The 18,223-nt window shown below is 49.5% G+C and overlaps 1 protein-coding gene across 1 annotated transcript in view; it reads right to left on the bottom strand.

Annotated features, from left to right (window-relative positions):
• Positions 1-484: 484 nt before the first annotated feature.
• The window catches only part of CCDC180 (coiled-coil domain containing 180), a 48,864-nt gene continuing 31,125 nt past the window's right edge, over positions 485-18,223 (bottom strand). Inside the window, 12 exon segments of the mRNA XM_070596571.1 lie at positions 485-2,377; positions 4,637-4,714; positions 7,215-7,334; positions 8,488-8,586; positions 9,850-9,946; positions 9,948-9,964; positions 10,155-10,299; positions 10,945-11,006; positions 11,008-11,101; positions 12,103-12,283; positions 13,574-13,749; positions 17,268-17,497. Of these exon segments, the coding sequence (XP_070452672.1) occupies positions 2,192-2,377; positions 4,637-4,714; positions 7,215-7,334; positions 8,488-8,586; positions 9,850-9,946; positions 9,948-9,964; positions 10,155-10,299; positions 10,945-11,006; positions 11,008-11,101; positions 12,103-12,283; positions 13,574-13,749; positions 17,268-17,497 (1,485 nt within the window). The 3' untranslated portion in view covers positions 485-2,191.

The following is an 18,223-nucleotide window of genomic DNA, read 5'->3' as shown; positions in this document are numbered from 1 at the left end:
ACACAGACCATGGGCGTGTGCTTTTGTTCACCGTGGAATCCCCAGCCCCAGAGCGGGGCCTGCATCGATCAGCGCCTCAGTACTGGGTGAAAGAAGGAATGATTTCTTACAGTGTTAATCAGACGAGCAGGACTTCCTGTAGGACCGGACATCCCCCTTCTGGTACCCCTGGCCTTTAGGCTGACTGTGTGCACACCTGGGCTTTACTAAACAAATTTGCCCGGATCCAGTGGGTAGTCCTGTCTAGGTTAGGTCAGCCATCTCAATAGTGAGAGTGAGATGAGGCACAGACGTATTAGAACTGCATGCAGCTGAGGACACTTACTTTTCCACAATGTCAGTAAAGTGACACAGTGACTGCTGTATACACACATCATTGTCGGCCAATTTCTAAATATATGTGTATAGGTCACTCGATCTGTCATTTTAAAATTCATTCATCATAATGAAGAAAATTAGAAATATACTGAAAAACAAGAAAGAAAAATGAATACAAACATTTTATTTTATTTCCTTTTGCTGATTTTAAAATCGGTTTGGAATTAGGTTCATGAGTGTTTTGCATTCTGCTCACTGGTAAGTGTCCCCACATCACGATACCGTTTTAAATGGCTGTGTGACACCATTGGGTATGTAGGCACCACGGTTTACAATCCCCTATTTTTGGACCTTTAGGTTTTTTCTCATTTTTAGCTGTGATGAAAAGTATTGTGTGGTATATTTTTGTGTAAGTCTTTTCTTCTTGATAGGATGATTTCCTCGGGAAAGAGACCTGAGGAGTTGCACAAAAGGCATAATTCCATGGCTTTCACTCTACCTTCCCAAAACGCTTTCTGGAAAGACAGTTTGCTGTTGATCTTGACAAAAGCAGTCTCCTTGACCAAGCATTGGACAGCTCCTTTGTATGCTTTCTCTATACCTTCCCAAACGATCTTCTACTGTGGGATCCATGCCACTGGCATGATGTTACCAAGGATAATTTGGAACCCCATTGGTTTCTTTGGAAAACTTAAGATCTCCCAAACTGGCTCAGGTAAGACCTCTCCCTTCCCGTCACCCCTGCTCCTCCGTCCTCCTCCTACCACCTTCAGTCTAGCCTTCAGTCCCCTTGATCCTTCAATACGTCTGCTCTTCCATCCCTCTGTCCACCCCTGCCAGACCGTCGCCCTCCCACTCCAGCCCTCAGCTCCCTGCAGTCACTTGGACTTCAGGCCTCCTGTCCCCATCCAGGCTTTCAAGGAACTGAGGAACTCCTGAAAGCAGCTGCCTGAGGCTGAACAGGAAAAAGGGCTACTTGGAAACAGGCTGGATGTTTTATCCACTCTAACGCACTCCAGAATTCAAAAGCTCTTACTGAGTGTACTTATTATCATGGCAATATAATTACTTACATGAGCTCAATAAGAATTTGTCCTCCTTGTAAGGGGACATAATTGGAAACTTTGATACATAACCAAGGCTTTAACTGGAATGTCATAAGGAGAACAATGCAGAGAATCAGATTTGACCAAAGAGATTTAAGGAACTAAAGTTGACTTGATGGAACCAATACTTACAAAGCCCTCTTGGGAAAACCAGTCTGATACCTGGCTTACAGGGTTCCCAGCCTCACAGGTGAGTGAGGAAGGCCACTTCCTGGCAGGCCCAGGAACCATAGGATATCATGGGGACCTCAAGAAGAGAGGGATTCACCCAAATCTACAGGTATCACCTGTGAATCTGGCTTGGGGTCCCAGCCTCAGGAGGCTTTTAAAAGTCCAATCTAAGATTCCTTAGGAAAAGTTCCAGCAACACAAACTTAAAAAGGTCTGTGTGGTCAATTACCATTCTTGCTGCACTTATGTAAACAATCAGGCCAAATCTAAGGAGACCAGACTTATTTTGTAAACAAGAATCAGAAAGAAGGGGTGAGAGAAATTTTACATTTCAATGGAAAACCAGAGCACCCTCTTGTGGGATAACAGATTCTACCCCTATTCTTTGTCTTTGAGGTTTTGTTACCCACCTGTGAACTGGACAGGATCTTGCCAGCTTATACATTCTGTAAATCCTTGCCAAATTCTCAATTCTTCTAATTTCCTTCAATATCTGGCTGCAAGTCTTCAAATTGACGTTTCCAGTTTTTCTCCCGTCCTCCTGACTTGATCCCACTGAGAACTAAAACTTGACTATGCAGATCCTTATTGGGACATTAGGCTGCTTTGTGGCTGGCTTTCCCGCCAGATCTAAAGAAGTCCTGCAAGCTGAGCTGGACGAAGGGCAACCTGAATGCCTGGAGCTGCTGCTGTGTGGGCCACTCATGATGCTTCAGGCCCAACATCTGGAAATCTTGACTGGCTGCCGTGCCACCATGTCTCAACAGATGGTTCAGCTTGTCCTTAATGAAGAAAAGGCGACTGAAGGGGAAATGAACTTACATTGTTCAAAGGAAAGAAGAATGTCTCTTCCTTCCTTGAATAGGAAGAGGACTGACAAATTGCTAAGAAAACCTTGAGAGCTCAGGAGGGTCAGGGAAGAGGGGACAGAGACTTAAGAGGACTGACAGAGACTGTCTCCTTGACCAAACTTTAGATAGGCTCCTCTGAGCCCGCTTTTTGACTAGGCCTCTTCGCTGGGCACTGTCTGGCCTGCTGGGTCCTGTTTTAGCAAGAATCCTGCTAAGTCAGTTTAGAGACAGTCCTCTGCCCTTGATGTCTGCTCACCCTGGCCTGCCTGCAGCAAGAATTCTACAACCCCTGAACCTTCTTTCTATCCACTGCCCCCTCCGTCTGCACGTTGGCTGTAGACCCCGCTTGTCCTTGTTGTATTTGGAGTTGAGCCCCATCTCTCTCTCCTATTATGACAGTCTTGACACCTGTTGCAATAGCCCCATAGAAAGTCTTCCTTATTGTTTGAACAAGTGCCAGAATAATGTTTTCTTTAACACCTCCCACCTGCAGTGCCTGGGAGGGACCTCCTCCACCCTCCCTTGATATACTGGGAACTTCTACTAAAATCTATTTATATACTGGTGAGTCTCAGGCGAAATACGGAACAGACCTATTCCACTTTCATTTCTTTGCATTCTAATGAAAGTGTTTTCCCCATGTGTCTCTTCTAATTTTATTTCCTCCTTCGGGTATGGTCTCTTCAAATTCTCCCCTCTTCCCTGACCCTCCTGAGCTCTCAAGGTTTCCTTAGCAATTTGCTGGGGGACGGGAGAGGCAGCCAGTTTTTAAAGGCCTTTTCTCATGTTGGCCTGTTTACCGCTGTTGTTTCCTGGCTGGTTGTTATCTAACTTTTAATCGCACTTTAACCCAGAGGAGTTTAAAAATTTATTTGCCGACATTTTCCATGTTTCCCTTGTGATTTCATCCAGGGCTTCTCGGTGTGACAATCCTGTATTGCTCAAGGGAGGCCAGCAGGTGACTCGCTGGCTCCTCTCTGCAGCTCTGAGAGGAGGGGTCTCTTCTCCCCACTGTGCAGAGGGGAAGACTGAGGCCTTGGGAGAAGTCGCTTAGCCAGATTCCATGTGGGGGTAAAACATGACCGGTCTGATTCTATTCCTGAGCAATAGCCACTGTGCCATGCCAGGAAAGTCTTCCCTTTCAGAGACTCAATAAATGCTTGAGTTTTTGGGTTCAGCCTATGATTTTTTTTTTAATCACAAAAACCTGTGGTGCTTCCATACCATGGATTACTACTCAGTCACACAAAAGAAGGAACTATTGATACACGTGACAACTCGGATGGCTCTCAGGGGCATTACGTGGAGTGCAAAAAGCCACTCGGAAAAGATCGTATCCTGGATGAGACCAGCTATCCGACATTCTTGAAGTGACACAGTTGTAGGGTGGAAGACTGGTTAGTGGTTGCTCAGGGTTAGGGATGGCGAGGGAGACGGGGTGGGCGTGGCTGTGAAGGGGACTCGGGGGTGGAGGAACAGTTCTGTTTCCTGATTGTGGTGACAGTTACAAAAATCAAAACCCGTGATCAAATGACAGAACTATAAAAAATGGAGAGGGTCAAGGTTTCAATGACGAAGAAAGTCTTTTGGAGCGTGGGACGAGGGAGCGTCCACCTGCTGACTTATATGCAACTAGGGCCACCTGATGCAAAAGCCGCCCTTCTCTGCACGGTGCACAGAACCCCAGAGGCGAGAGCCGTGGACAAAACGACTGGTGAGTGGGGGTGCTGTGACAGTGGGCTTCCTGACTGAGGGACGGGGCCCATTGTAGACCTCAACCTTCTGGGAGGGCTTTCAGTTGAAGCTGACATTTTGCTTGTTTGCTGAGACGTAGCCATATTAAGTGGAACAGATTTTGTTTTAATCACTGAAATTAAAGTAAAGGAAAAGAGGAACGGGGGAGGAGGAAGCAGGAAAAAATTGCAAAAATACCCAAACCTCAAAGCGGCACGCTGCCCTGCTGCCAGAAAATGCTTAGCTTGGAAAATGTGAAAAGTTGGTGAAAATGTCTCTCAACCAATTTAGGTGAAATGGGTTGAGACAAACTGACTTTGACCCTTGCCTGTCCCCTCCCAACCCCTCCTTCTCTGCCCCCACTTCTTATTTTCCCCTCAGCTGAGTCAGGTTGAACCGCGCCCAACAGAGACAACAGGTAAAATGGAGTTAATGGACAAAGGCGTTGTCACTTACCCAGCCGGAGGAGGTGGCTTGTCCCCGAGTACCTGGTAATTTCTGTCTGTCCGGTTGGGCTTGGAGTACCGAGTGATGCTGGGGGACAAAGGTGTGTCAGTGCTCTGGAGGCTGGGGACAGACACAGGCAGGTCTGAGCCTGTGGGAGCCCTCCCTGGATTGCTAGAGGCGCTGGGCCTGCCGTGGGGCAACCTGACTCCCGGGTCTGGGGCCGAGCCCTTCGAGATGCCCCCCTGCTCCTCGACAGCCCTGAAGACAACCTTGCCGTGGGATGAAGCCTTTACACTAAACCCACCCAAGGCCGCTGAGGGGGCAAGGGGCCAGGAATCTGTATCCTTGCTTCCCTGTCGTGAGGACCCAAAGAAAACACGGCGAGCCACCTGTAGGGCTGCCAGCTTTTCAAATAAAAATACAACACGCCCAGTTAAACTTGAATTTCACAAAGGCAACGAGCAATTTTTAGTCTTAAGTATGTCCCATGCAATATTTGGGACATACTTGTACTAAAAATATTATGTGTTGTTTATCTGAAATTCACATTTAACTCGGCATCCTGAAGTTTTATCCGGCAGCTCTAGCAACACGGACTTCATTCTGTAACCGCTAAGAGACTGAATCTGCAAGTGGACAAGGGCTGGACCACAGATGAATACAGAACTCTGACCCATAGCCTGCAGCAACTGCCCAGGAAGCGAGCTCCTTATTATAGTAAACAGCTCGGGAAGCCAGCCTGCCGGAAGGCAGACTCGCAGGAAGCCAGATTGTCACCTCTAGTGAAGGTCCAGAAAGCTGAACAATAACTCCTGTAACAATCAGCCCCAAATGGCCAAGACTTGATTAAGAACTGACAGCTTCCCTCAGTGTTGTCCCTGCTTCCAACTGAGGACCAACCAGAGAAGGCCGAATAGGTGCCCTAAACAGTCACGTACATGCCCCTGCTGGCTGGCCTGCCTCCAGCCTCCCCAGGCCGACAGCCTCCACGCAGGGCACACCTGGAGCCTTCCTTTTCTCCCCCGGATGGCTTTCCCACTCCTCTGCCTGCCTTTGAGGCTCTGCTGAAATGCAGGTGCTGGCGGCTGCCTCCCTTGCGGGAGCAAGCTCTGAAGAAATAGCCTTTGCCTTTCTCATTTGGTTGGTCGTGTTCATTTCCACACTGCAGATGGCTCTGTGTTCAAAAAGACCTTCTGGAGGTTTACAAAGCAGGAATTTCCTCACTGCCACTTCCTCAAAACCAGGAATTAAGCCATGTCACCGAGGGCCCACAGAGGACCCAGAAAGTCCGCTCAGCCATGTGGCTTCTGTCATCCACCTTCTGTAACATCAGAGTCAGGGGTCAGCCAGGGCCCACTTTCACTGAGCTATGAGTCTAATGACACCATAGGGCACAGTGGACAGAGCAATGGCCAGGATGCAGAGGCCCAGGACTCCTCCTGCGGCTCCGTGATGCAACCCAAAGAAATGCATCTCCAATGTCCGTTTCTGACCAGGATGATGTGTGTAGGGAGGTAGCTGGGCTCGGCTCCACCAGCTGTCACCATGGAAAACCACTGAACTCAGACAGCTTCTCACAGTGGACGCCCGTGTGAGCTGAGTCAGCCGGCAGATCTGACCAAAGCCAGCGTCAGAGCCGGGCCCTCACTGGGTCACTTGGAGTCTCAGAGCTGTGAGCACAGGCTGCGCGTTCTGAGGACAGAGTCCGGTAAAGCAACAAGGTGGTCTCTGGCCTCCATTTAGGGGCACAGGTAGGGGCCTGGGAAGGGGAGATCCTGGGAAGCCCTTGCTGAGGTGGCACTGTCACTGGACAAGGCCTTCACGGAATCTTCTCCCCAGTTCCAGTGTCTCTTCAAGCCCTTGGGTGACAATCACGCAGGAGAAGAGCAGAGGCCCCGAGGTGAGGAGGGAAGTGGGAGGCGCTATGGGGACCAGGAGGCCTCGACCAGACCAAGGGGTGGGAGAAGGCCCGGGGGGAAGTGGTGTCTGGGGGGGGGCGGTGCAGAGACATAAAGAGGCCGCGGAGGGTGGACAGCACAGGCTGCAGTGTAGGTCCAGTTAAAGGGTTTGATTTTACCCTCAGGGCAGGAGAGTGACACAGTTAGGCTGGCCTTTTCCAGAGTTAGGTCTGGCTGCAGCTCAGGGAATGGATCATGGAGAGAAGTGACAGGATAAGGGCAGCCAGGTGGGCAAGAGATAGGATGGGGGGGTGGGCTTGGACGAGGCAGTGGGGGTGGGGTGGACAGAAGCCAGTGGCTGCTCAAGGGTGCAGGTGAGCAGTAAGAGGCTGAGAGGTGGGTCTGTGGATGGGTGAGGTGAGCTGAGGGTCCCGATGGGGGTGAGGAGTTGGTGCCAAGAGGTAAGGGGGTCTTCTAAGAGACCAGGGCAGGGAAGTGGCCCATCTGGGATTTGAACTCAGATCTGGCTCCACAGCCTGTGGCTGTTCCAAGGCATCCCAGTAGGCCTGATGTCCAGCAGGGGCCTGGGAGCCCCTCTTCCCCCAGGCTCTGCTGAGCCCCGTGGGTGTCCTAGGAGCCCAGACAAAACAGCTCCCCCACCCTTCCCCACCGCCCCATCCCCTCCTTACAGTGAAGACCACTTGAGTCACAGACACCGTGTCCAGCCTGCAGTTGAGGTACCGAATCCTCTGGCTCAGTTTTTCTTTCCAAGTTTGGACAAACCCAAGGAGGTCTTCCGTGGTCACCATCTAGCAGAACATGGAGGAGAAAGCCCCAGGAAGCAGGCTGCGGGAGGGCAGGCTGGTTCCATCTGCACCACAGGGACGGGGGCTGCCTGGTCAGAACATCTCTTGGTTCGATGGGGGCCCCTCACTTGCAGGGAGGGCCCTGGGGGAGGGGGACCCTGGGCTGGCTCTCGGGCAGCTGCTCTGGGACAGCAGATCCTTCACTGACGGGGCACCAGGAGTGCTGTGTGATGGGGACACAGAACGTTTCCAGGGGGCTCTTCTAGCTCCAGCACTCTACGTTTAGAAGGAAAGGTTTGGTCCAAGATGGCAAGTGTGTAGGAGTGAAATGGCCACAGCGTTTCTTGGGGCTGATCTGGCCATCTCCATGACAATGTCAAATACACTGCCCCCCGCCCCGGCCCCCAGCAGCAGTCCCACAGACCGTGCCCCACAGGCGCTCAGGGAAGCAGCCGAGAGGACGTTCATCTTCATACACGCCACTTAGCAGTCCTCACACACTGTTCCCTGAGGGGCTCGCTGACCTGGTAGATGACCCAGCCAGGAGGCGCGTCGGCCTCTAGCGCTTCCTTCATCTCCACTGCACTCTGAGTCCTGCCCATCCCCTGCCACTCAGCTCTGGAAGTGGAACATGCCCTGCTGGCACCTTGTCCAGGCACTATTCTCTCCGCCTCAGTCTCGACATCCTGCCTCGCTCCACCTCCCTCCCTGCCTTTCTGCCCCCAGCAGCAGGAGGCCCTCCTCAGTGAGGCACTGAGCACACAGCCCTGTTCACACCGTCCCTGGTCCCCACGGCCTTCACCCTGCATCCAATGATCACGGCCAATCACAATCACTGCTCTGCAGAGGTGGCCCAGCAGCGCCCTCCAGTGGCACAGGACCGCCTGCCCACCCGGGCTCATGTCCCCACCTGGCCAGGAGGCTGTGCAAGCCCCCAGAGCCTGCCCCACACCCTGGCAGGAGGGAGCTGGGAGGCAAGGAAACGTGGGAGAGCAAACGTTTCTGCTCCGGAGGGGCAGGGCTGTCCCGAAAGGGCCTGCAGAAAGGGTCACAGCAGACTAACCTCTTTTCCCTGTCCCCAGGGGAGGTGTAGAGACATCTGCATGGAAATACAGTCCCGAGCGCCCTCATAGCTGAGCACCCACTGAGCACTTACTGTCTTCTCTCCCCTTGAGTTTCGACACATTTCCACCTGGCTTTGAAGCTGTTCCAGAGAAGAATTTAATCCATCTGATTGCGAATTGGATTTTGCCACCTAGAAAGAACAGATATTTGTTATCTAATACTTGTTTCCAGAATACTTATTTTGATCAAGAGAATGTTCAGCAAAACATATTATCTGAGAGATGGATTAAGTACTGGAAAAATGACATCGGGGGGAAAATATACAATTTTATTGGAAACTAGACCAAGGCAAAATTAAAAGTCTTTTTTTTTTGCCGTCAAATAGATGAGGTTTAAACGTAAGATTAGCAGCCCACAGTCCTGGTGAGGAGTTAGGAGGACATGCTCAGGCCCTGCTGGTGAGGGGATGTCTGTAGAAGCCACCTGAAAAGCACAAAGAGCCTCAAAATGTTCACGCCCTAAGCCGGCAATTCCAGCTCTGGGACATCTCCTACGGCCATAATCAGTCTCCTGTGCACGCGTATTTATCACCCCATTGGTATCATAATAAGTGACATCCACCAAATCTTCCTCCAAAAAGGGATGGCTAAGTAAAAACGTCAACACTTCCAGGAGAGGGAAGCCATCAGTTGGTGTTTTTGAAGAATCTTTAAAGATTATCCAGCTTAAAAAATTGTATGAAGAGCCCCCTTCCCCAGTGCCCACTGCCATGACTGTCATTTCAGCGCCAGGAGCCCGGCTGGCCTGGCCCTGATCATTGGCCCAGCCGCCTCTCCACCTCACGGCTCCCCACTTTCGCTCGCTCCAGCTCTCTCCTCTCGGCTCTGCCCCACCAGGATTTTGCATGATCTCTCAGGACATTGCTCCCTCCCCTCCTGCCTGGCTGGCTCCTACTTCCCCATCCAGCCTTGGGAAGCACCACTTTCCCAGCCCAGGTTCAGTCCTCTCCCCTCCGCCCCACACACCTCACATGGCCCTCTTCCCCTTTTGTGGCCCAGGTGGCCTGTTCGCGGTGGAGGCCGTAAGTTCTGGTGTCAGTCAGACCTGGCTTCACATTGTGGCTCCACCGTGGAGGAGCTCTGTGTTCTCGCCTAAGCCACTAAATTACTCTGCTTCAGTTTCTTTCTCTCTAAAACGGGGATAAAAACAGTACTTGCTTCACACAGCCTTGTGAGGACTAACACAGCTAATCAAAATAAGTCAGGTAGCAGGGTGCATGGTGCATAATAACTCAGCGAGTGTCAGAGGCTATTACGATTTAACCTCTCTCGTCCTGGCTGGAGTGCAGGTCCCACCCGCAGAGCCCACACCGGGATCCCAGCACCTTGGACAGTGCCTGGTGCGCAGCTGTGTGCGATAAACACCTCCCAGAGGAAGAACACATCCGTCCTACCTCACGCTGGATGTTCACCTGCAGATTTGTGAGCAAATGCTGGATTTTCTCTACGAAAATAAGGTCCACAGACAGGTTATGGAATTTACTGTCAAACATTGATGACATCATTGGCCTGTAAAGGAATATAAGAAGTAAAGGAGGGGGGCTTAATTTGGAACTTTTGGGCTTTGGAAGCAGAGGGGAAGGCTCAAATAACGGTTGGAGAGGGGGCTTGACCGGCCCATCAGACGATGAGCCAGGCGCCTGCCTTGTAGCGGGGGGCCCTGGGAGCCTGGCTGGAGGGCGGGGCCGGGCTCACTCACCTGGTCCGGGTACTCGCTCTCCATCTTCTCCATGTTGATCATGATTAAACTTTCAACAAACTCTGTCCGGGCAGTTTCCTTCTCCAGTCGATGACACGGTGAGTCAATTTCTTCAGAAGAAATGTTGCTTCCCTCTGAAAACAATCTGAAAATAATTTAGAAGAAATAAAAGCCATGGATCAGACCTGAAACTTTCCACTTATCTCAAATAGTGTGGTTGACAAGGCTTTAGATTAAGTGTTCAAGATCATGGTAAAATGAATGCAGGTAGTTCAAGGAAAGAAGCAGGGAAATAGCCCAAATATCCATCGATGGATGAATGGATAAGCAAAATGCAGTATATACACACAATAGAATATTATTCAGCCTTAAGAAGGAATGAAATGCTGACACATGCTACAACCTGGATGAACCTTGAAGATGTTATGCGAAGTGAAAGAAGACAGACACAAAAGGACAAATATTGCATGATTCACTTATATGAGGTGCCTACTGTAGTCAAATTCATAGAGACGGAAAGTAGAATGGTGGCTTCCAGGGGCCAGGGGAGAGGAGAATGGGGAGTTAGTGTTTAAGGGGTTTGGAGTTTCAGTTCGTGAAGATGAAAAAGTTGTGGAGACGGTGATGGTGATGGCAGCACAACCATGTGAATGTACTTAATGCCACTGAACTGGACACCAAAAATGGTTAAAATGGACAACTTTATGTTATGTATATTTTGTCACAATAAGAAATTAAGGGGGAAACAAGACCACCCCTCAGGAGAGAAAGCCCGGATGCTGGCTCTCACCTGCAGTGCTTGATGAACTCAATGTTGGTGTAGCAGAGCTTGCCCAGGCTCTCTTCCAAGTACTTGGCGGAGAGTCCCTTGGCTGCGCAGGGACACCTGGCTGACGTTGACGTGGCTGAGCAGCTCCTGGTGCAGTGTGCTGCTGAGGGTGACCAGCCTAGGGGACACGGGAGGACAGAGGGGTAAGCTGGATGTGAGCCGGCAGCTTGGGAGGCTGCTGGAGCTCCACATGCTGTGCCCAGCTGTGGGGCCACCAGGACCACTGCCCATCTTGTCTGGGTAGCAAAAGGGGCATTAGAAGGAAGTTCAAAATGCCAGTATGCACAAGACACAATGTAGAACTCTCAGTGTGCTGGATCGAAGGGCGCCCCTCTCCTCTCTGGCATTGCCACCAAACTGGTAAGAGTCCCCGGGTCCTACTGGTTCTCCTCAGCTCCAGCACGCTTTCTCTCTCTAACTCCCAGCAACGCGGCTCCTGTGCACTGCAAGTTCCCTCTTTATATCCGAGTCCATTCTAACCAGCTGCCTCTTGTGCATCTGACTGCTGTGCAGACACCTGTGAGGGCTCCCCCCTCGTCACCTGACTGAGGCCTCTCTGGGCACCGGAGAGTCTCCATCCGATCCTGAACAGCCTCCCTGGAACCCCTTGCTCTGCCCGAGCACATCCCCACCTCCAGCCGAGCTTGGCCAGGGCTCCTTCTCTGATGGGAGAATTCTGCCCCCTCCCCACCTTCCTCCACCCCAGGCCCAGAGACCTCCTGCAAGAAGCTCCTCCTGATTTCCCCTGATGGAAGTGGCCTTTCTCACCATGGACATTTGGGGGCACGTCGTTTGCACCCCTGCACTCTGAGCATGTGCACAATTTTCCGTTTGGCTGCTCACCCACCACCAGTCCCCAGTGCCCAGCCCCCGGCCCCAGCCGCAGCCCCCAGTTTCAGCTCCAGCCCCCAGCCCCCAGCCCCCAGCCCCAGCCCCCAGCCAGATGTCTCACATGGTTTGACTCTGACTCTTGTGAAGAGGTGAACTGAAAAGAGAAGGTTGCTGCGGGGCCTGGAAAACCTTCCTCTTATCCCCAGGGAGAGACCACTCCTTGGAGAGCAGCCACCTGGCTGGGATTCTAGGGCCCGAGGCCAGGGTGGAGGCTCCCAGGGCTCTCACCTCTGGCTCTGTGTGGCGTTCAAGAAGATGTGCTCCACGTCGTAAATCTTGCGGCGGAAGTTTCTGCTCCTCACGTTTTCCTCTTCTTGGAACTGCTGGAACATCAGCCTCTCCTTCTTCAGCGCCTCGACCACCCCAGCACAGTGGCTGTCCAGCCGCTCTTGATGGAGCAGGAGCTCCGCTGGAAAAGGACGAGGGGAGCTGAGGCCGTCTGGGATCCCGAGTCACCTCAGGACATTCCTTTCCTGGCTGTGATGACTGCCTCTCCCAGGCCAGCCGCAGAGCAGGGGCCATGCAGGTCAAGGTTCTCATCCTGAGCCCTCACCAGGGCTTGGCCTGGGGATGGGTCCAGATCTCAGAGAGGCCAATCTGAGACTGCCCCAGGGTCTCGAAGTGCCTGGCTGTGAGGAGGGAGGTCCCTGCCTGCAGCAGACAGGAATAGAGCCTGCAAGATGGAGAGTCTTGGGGAGCAAGTGGGGAGCAGGCAGATGGGTGGAGGTTGTTGGGGAGCGAGGGGTCTCAGAAAGAACGTCTGGGAGAAAACAACCAGCACAAAACTGGGCAGTCGGGTTTGCCCCTTTATATCAGTGGGTATTCATTTCCAATGAGCCTGAATTCCGCCGGACTTCTCAGTAAAAAGAACCGGGACTGGGCTTCAGGAGCTCCATCCTAGTCCTTCAGAGCCAGCAGACAGCCCCAGAGCACCCGCCCCACCTCCCTACTGCCTGCAGTGGTGAAAGTGCTGTGGTCCCACACAACTCCGTCACTGTCCCAGGCAGCGGGAGGCTGGGTGGGACCACGCGGAGGCTCTGAGAGCTCTAACGGTCTGTGATGGAGCTCGAAGTGCGACACGTGTGAAAGCCCGACAGGGGCCATGGAAGGATCCAACTAAAAGTGCGTCCCCCATTAGGTGCCTAAGAGAGAAATGGCACCTCTTTTTGAGTGCTCTAAGCTGAAAATAATGGCTACCACTTTTGGAGGCTGTGGCTTATACCAGGTGCTCAGGATTCCTCACTGCACCATTTCAAGGAGAGTCAATTCCCCCACTGACATCGCTTCTGCAGGTGAGGGAGGGGTCAGAGAAGTCAGGTGACCTGCCAGAGTCACAGCTGGAGAGCTTGCGTCTGACGGCTGACTCCTGAGCTACAGACTGGCCTCTGGAGCATCTGCCGTGCAGGTATGGATCCAACAGATGTGTGAGTGGATCTGGGATCCACACAGCTAAAACAGGGCAATACTCTTCTTTTCAGCATCTAACACCCTCTTTTTAAAAAACAATTTAAAAAATTTCAGACGAGGATTCTGAGTACTACCTTCTCTGCCAGCCTGGGAGGTGTGAACCCTCACACACATCTTTCACAGTGTGATGACAACATGCTAAATGTTTGGTGCAAACTTTAATGAACATGGAGCTGCGGTGGCACAGACACAGGATGTGGGGCAGGGTGGCCTCCCCAGGCAGGGTCTCTACCTGCTCTCACGTTGTGGATGTCCTTTTCAATGTGCTGGGCTCTTGGCTGGTGCAGGTGCAGACGCAGCTCCAGTTCTGAATCCAGCCCATCAATCTTGGTGGCCACGACGACCCAGGCATTGAGGACACATTGGTCAAACCACTTCTCTAAGTGCTCAAAAAAGCCAGCTCGAAGTCTGAGGGACAGATCAGCAAGGGTCAGCCCTGCCAGCAATCACGACCAGGGAGGATCTTTCCATACTGACACATAAAATGCTTTCCCCTTTCACTCCTTCTTCTTTATTTTACTTCCCAATTACTCTGTATTTCCTTGTCTGGGTGGACCATCACTCATTTATCCAGACTCCTGCTGGAGGACACTGGGTGGTTTCCAATCATTTGTTACAAAGAAGGCTGCAGTGAACACCCTTGTACACATGCCAAGTGTGGAAGCACTTCTACAGGATAAATTCCCTGAAGTGGAACTGTTGAATCAAAGGCTAAAACTCATGTGCGGTTCCTGAAGATGTGGCCAAACTGCTTCCATCGCAAGGCAACTCGAACTCACATCCTCAATGAATCATAGCTCCTATTTCTCCAAAGCCTCAGAGTGTATTGTCAAACTTTTGAATCTGACAATTTTGTCATGTTATGACTGAGACTTAGCATATTTTCATGTGTTTAAGACTATTTAATTTCTTCTTCTGGCACTATCCATTAATATCTTTTGCCTATTTCTCTATTGCGTAGCTGCTTTTTTTCTTACCAATCTCTTTATATAGGAGCTCTTCATATATTGGGAACACGAGGTCCTTTGACTGTGATATGAGTTGCAAATACTTTTCCCAGTTTATCACTTCTTTTAAAAAAATTATGTACTGTTAGGATGGCTACATATTGTTAAGATGTCACTTCTCCCCAAATTTATCTATAGATTCAATGCAATAACAAAAAAAAAAAAACGCTCAGCAGATGTCTGCTGATGGGAACTGACAAGCTGATTTCAAATTTATGTAGAAATACAAAGGGCCAAGAATAATCAGGACAGTCTTGGAGAAGAAAAGTTGGTGGACTTACACTACCAAATGTTGAGACTTAGTATAAAGTGACAGTGACCAAGCAGGGTGAGGTGGTGGTGCAAGGACAGACACAGAGAGAAATAGAAAAGAGGCCCAGCAGAGCAGTGGGGAGAGGAGAGTCCTCGCAAATGGCCTGGGGTCAACTGGTTATCCACAAGGGAAAGAAATGAATCTGACTCCTATCTCGTGCATAAACAAAAACAAATTCCAGGTGGATTTTACATCTAAATGTGGAAGTTTAAAACAATAATGTTTGTAGTAGATAACACAGCAGGATATTTTCATGACCTAGGGGGAAGCAAAGTTTTCTTAGATAAGATAGAAAGTACACTAACCCTAATTAAGAAAATTGATGAATAGGACCTTATTACAAATAAGAATATCTGTTCATCAAAAGATACTTTTAAGAAAGTAAAAAAGGCAAGCACAGAGCGGGATGAACGTTTTGCCATGTATTTACCTAAGAAAACCTCATATCTAGGATAGGTAACTAACTCGCATAAAGTAATCAGAAAAAGGGTAGACAGTCTGCCAGAAAAACATGGGCAAAAGATTTGACCAGGTATCACAGAAAGATAACCAAATGGCCAGTAAGTATATGACAAGATGCACAACGTCATTACTCATTGAGAAAATGCAACTTAAAACCACAATGAAACACCACTACATATACACCAGAATGGCTAAAATATAAACTGCTGAAAATACCAAGTGTTGGTGAGGGTGTGGAGCAACTTGAACTCTCACGCACTGTTGTAAACTGTTCAAACAAAACCACTTTTGGAAACTCTTTGGTAGAATCTTTTGGTTGTATCTCCCCAAGATGGACACACATATAATTCTATGTCCCAACAATTCCACTCCTAGTTATACATCTAACTAACAGAAATGTACTAATAGAAATGCATGCATACGTTTGCCAAAGAACTTGTCCAAGAATGTTCAGAACAGCATTGTTGGCATATTCCCAAAGGGGAAACAACCTGAATGTGCATCAGTAGTAGAATGCATAAATAAAGTGGGCTGTATTCTCTCTATTGAAATACTATACAGAAATAAAAATGAGCTACAGCCACATTCAAAAATATAAATGAATCTTACAAATATAATGAAAGATGCCTGACAGAAAAGAGTACATTCTATAATATTCCACTTAAATAAACTTCAAAAACAAGCAAAACTAACTCAGAAGTTAGAATATTTGTTATCCTTGGGGAAGAGAGGGCAGTGATGTGGGCTGGGTACCTGGGGGGCTCCTGGAGAGTTGCTAAGGTCTACGTCTTGTGGATACTGGTTACCAGGTGTGTTCCCTTTGGATAATTCATTGAGCGATACACTCAAGATTTCAGTGCTTTTTTGTATGTGTGCTATCCTTCAACACGCAAATTCAATCAGTTGAACACAGAACTATTTTTCTAGCTAGTCCCAAGGCCAGATGGCACAGTGTTTCTTTCAAGACTCTGGAATCACAGGGTCTAGATTCATATCCTGGACCTAACCACTTCCTATCTCGGAGGTCTTATCTACGTTACTAACTCTCTGAGCTTCGGTTTCTCCATCTGTAAAATGGATGAACTATGGTACCCATCTCATAGTTACTGAAGGGAGTGAATCCTCTCAGTAAATGTTAGCTCATGGGTGGTCCTGGCTTTTCTTTGTTCTATGGGCCGTGGAGAAGATGGACGCTGGCCTGTAGAAGAGGAGGGAGAAGGAGGAGGTTCAATCAAGAGACATTTTCAAAGTGAGATGATAGTGACGTGAAGGAAAAGAGTCCAAAGGCCTGACTTTACTCCTTTACTCCCTGCTCATGGGAGGTAGACTAACCAGGTGATCTCTAGCTGGTTAGCCCTAGCTATGACACTGTAGAGTCAGGAGGGCAATGGAATTGCTATCCTAAGGCCAAATTTCCACCTTTGGTCCAAATTCAAACACAAAGGCCCAGAAACTTGGGAGTTAGGGGAGGTAAATTTTCACTGGTAGAATTATGGGTCCTTTCTATATTCTTTATCATACTTTTTTCAATTTTTAATTTTCTGCAATAAATGTGTCACATAATCAGAGCTGAATACCATACTGATATATTCATACCTATGATTAATATCTATATAATTAAAAGAAAAAAAAGAAGAAACCCCAGCTGGCCCTCATGGCCTAGTGGTTAAAGTTCGGCACTCATCACTCCAGTGGCCTGGGTTTGCTTCCGGGTTGTGGAACCACACCACCCATTTGTTAGTTGCCATGCTGTGGTGGTGGCTCACTTAGAAGAACTAGAATGACTTACAACTAGGATATACAACTATGTACTGGGGCATTGGGGAGGGGAAAAAAAAGGAAGAAACCCTAAAATTACAGGTGTGCCAGGATCTAGAACCCAGAAACATCTTGCAGGGAGCGTACAATTTCTTATGTACGAGGCCCAAGCCAGCAAGGCATCCTGGGCCAGGTGGACGGGGTTACTGTGACTGAAAATAATCCCCGGACATTTGTTCTTTTTTATGGTGCATCTCATCTCTACCCTCAGTTACCTACAAGCTTTCTTTTTCCAGCTGAAATGAGTCCAATCTTTTGTTGCAATGTTTCACCTTGTTAATAAAACACAGGATAAGAGCACTCATATATAAGAGGTTTCCACTCACTGTTTCTTAATTTCTGAAACCAGCCTGGATGGAATGATCACTTGTTCCAGGAACTTGGCATTGGAAGTGTGGTTGATGAGAACGGCAGAAAGGTTGGACTGGGGCCTCTTGCAACTCTCTTCTTCTTGTTCCAGGGGTAGGAAGACAAAATAAGTGTTTCCACTGGAGGTTGTGAAGGACTCCATGTTCTCACGGGAGACCTCCCCCAGACTCTCTTCCCGGGCTTCGGCCTGAGCAGAAAATAAGACTTTAGACTTGACGTCATCAAACAGACCCGGGGGTCCCAACCACAGGTTCCTTGATATCAGAGGTTGTAAACCTGTGGGCCGAATCTTGCCTATAACTGTCTTTTGCCCATTTAGTGCTTTTAAATTGGGAAGTTTTAAACTGGGATTTCTGGTTTCTCTTAAAAATCAGAAAATCTGGCAATTCTGAGCCTACATTCCCACATGGCATTGTTGGCTGGAGCTGAGTAATGGCTGCACAGTTTCCATACACTGAATGTTGGTGTCTCTTCAAAATCCATAGCCCCAGTGTGTTGGTATTTAGAGGCGGGGCCTTTGCTAGGCAATTAGGTCATGAAGGCAGAGCCCTTAGCAATGGGATTAGTGCTCTTACAAAAGGGACCCCAGAGAGCTCCCTTCCCCCTTCCGTCCTGTGAGGACATAGCAAGAAGACGGCCGTCTATGAACTAGGAAGTGGGCCCTCACCAGACGCCGAATCTGCTGGCACCCTGATCTCAGACTTCCAGCCTCCAGAACCGTGAGAAGTAAATTTCTGTTGTTTTTGAGCCACCCGGTCTGTTGCATTTTGTTGCAGCAGCCCAAACGGACCAAGACAACGTCTGCACCACTTGTCACTGTTTTACACTTGGTCCCCAGTCCTCTTTTCTGTCATGTGCCTGTGGGCACTTGAGTTGGTGGCAGAGAAGTCTCCCATGTCAGTTCTTCCACAGC

Source organism: Equus przewalskii, chromosome 26 (genome assembly GCF_037783145.1).
Source record: "Equus przewalskii isolate Varuska chromosome 26, EquPr2, whole genome shotgun sequence".
Taxonomy (NCBI): domain Eukaryota; kingdom Metazoa; phylum Chordata; class Mammalia; order Perissodactyla; family Equidae; genus Equus; species Equus przewalskii.
Note: the sequence above shows the minus strand (reverse complement) of the source record. Positions and strands in the feature narration are given on the sequence as shown.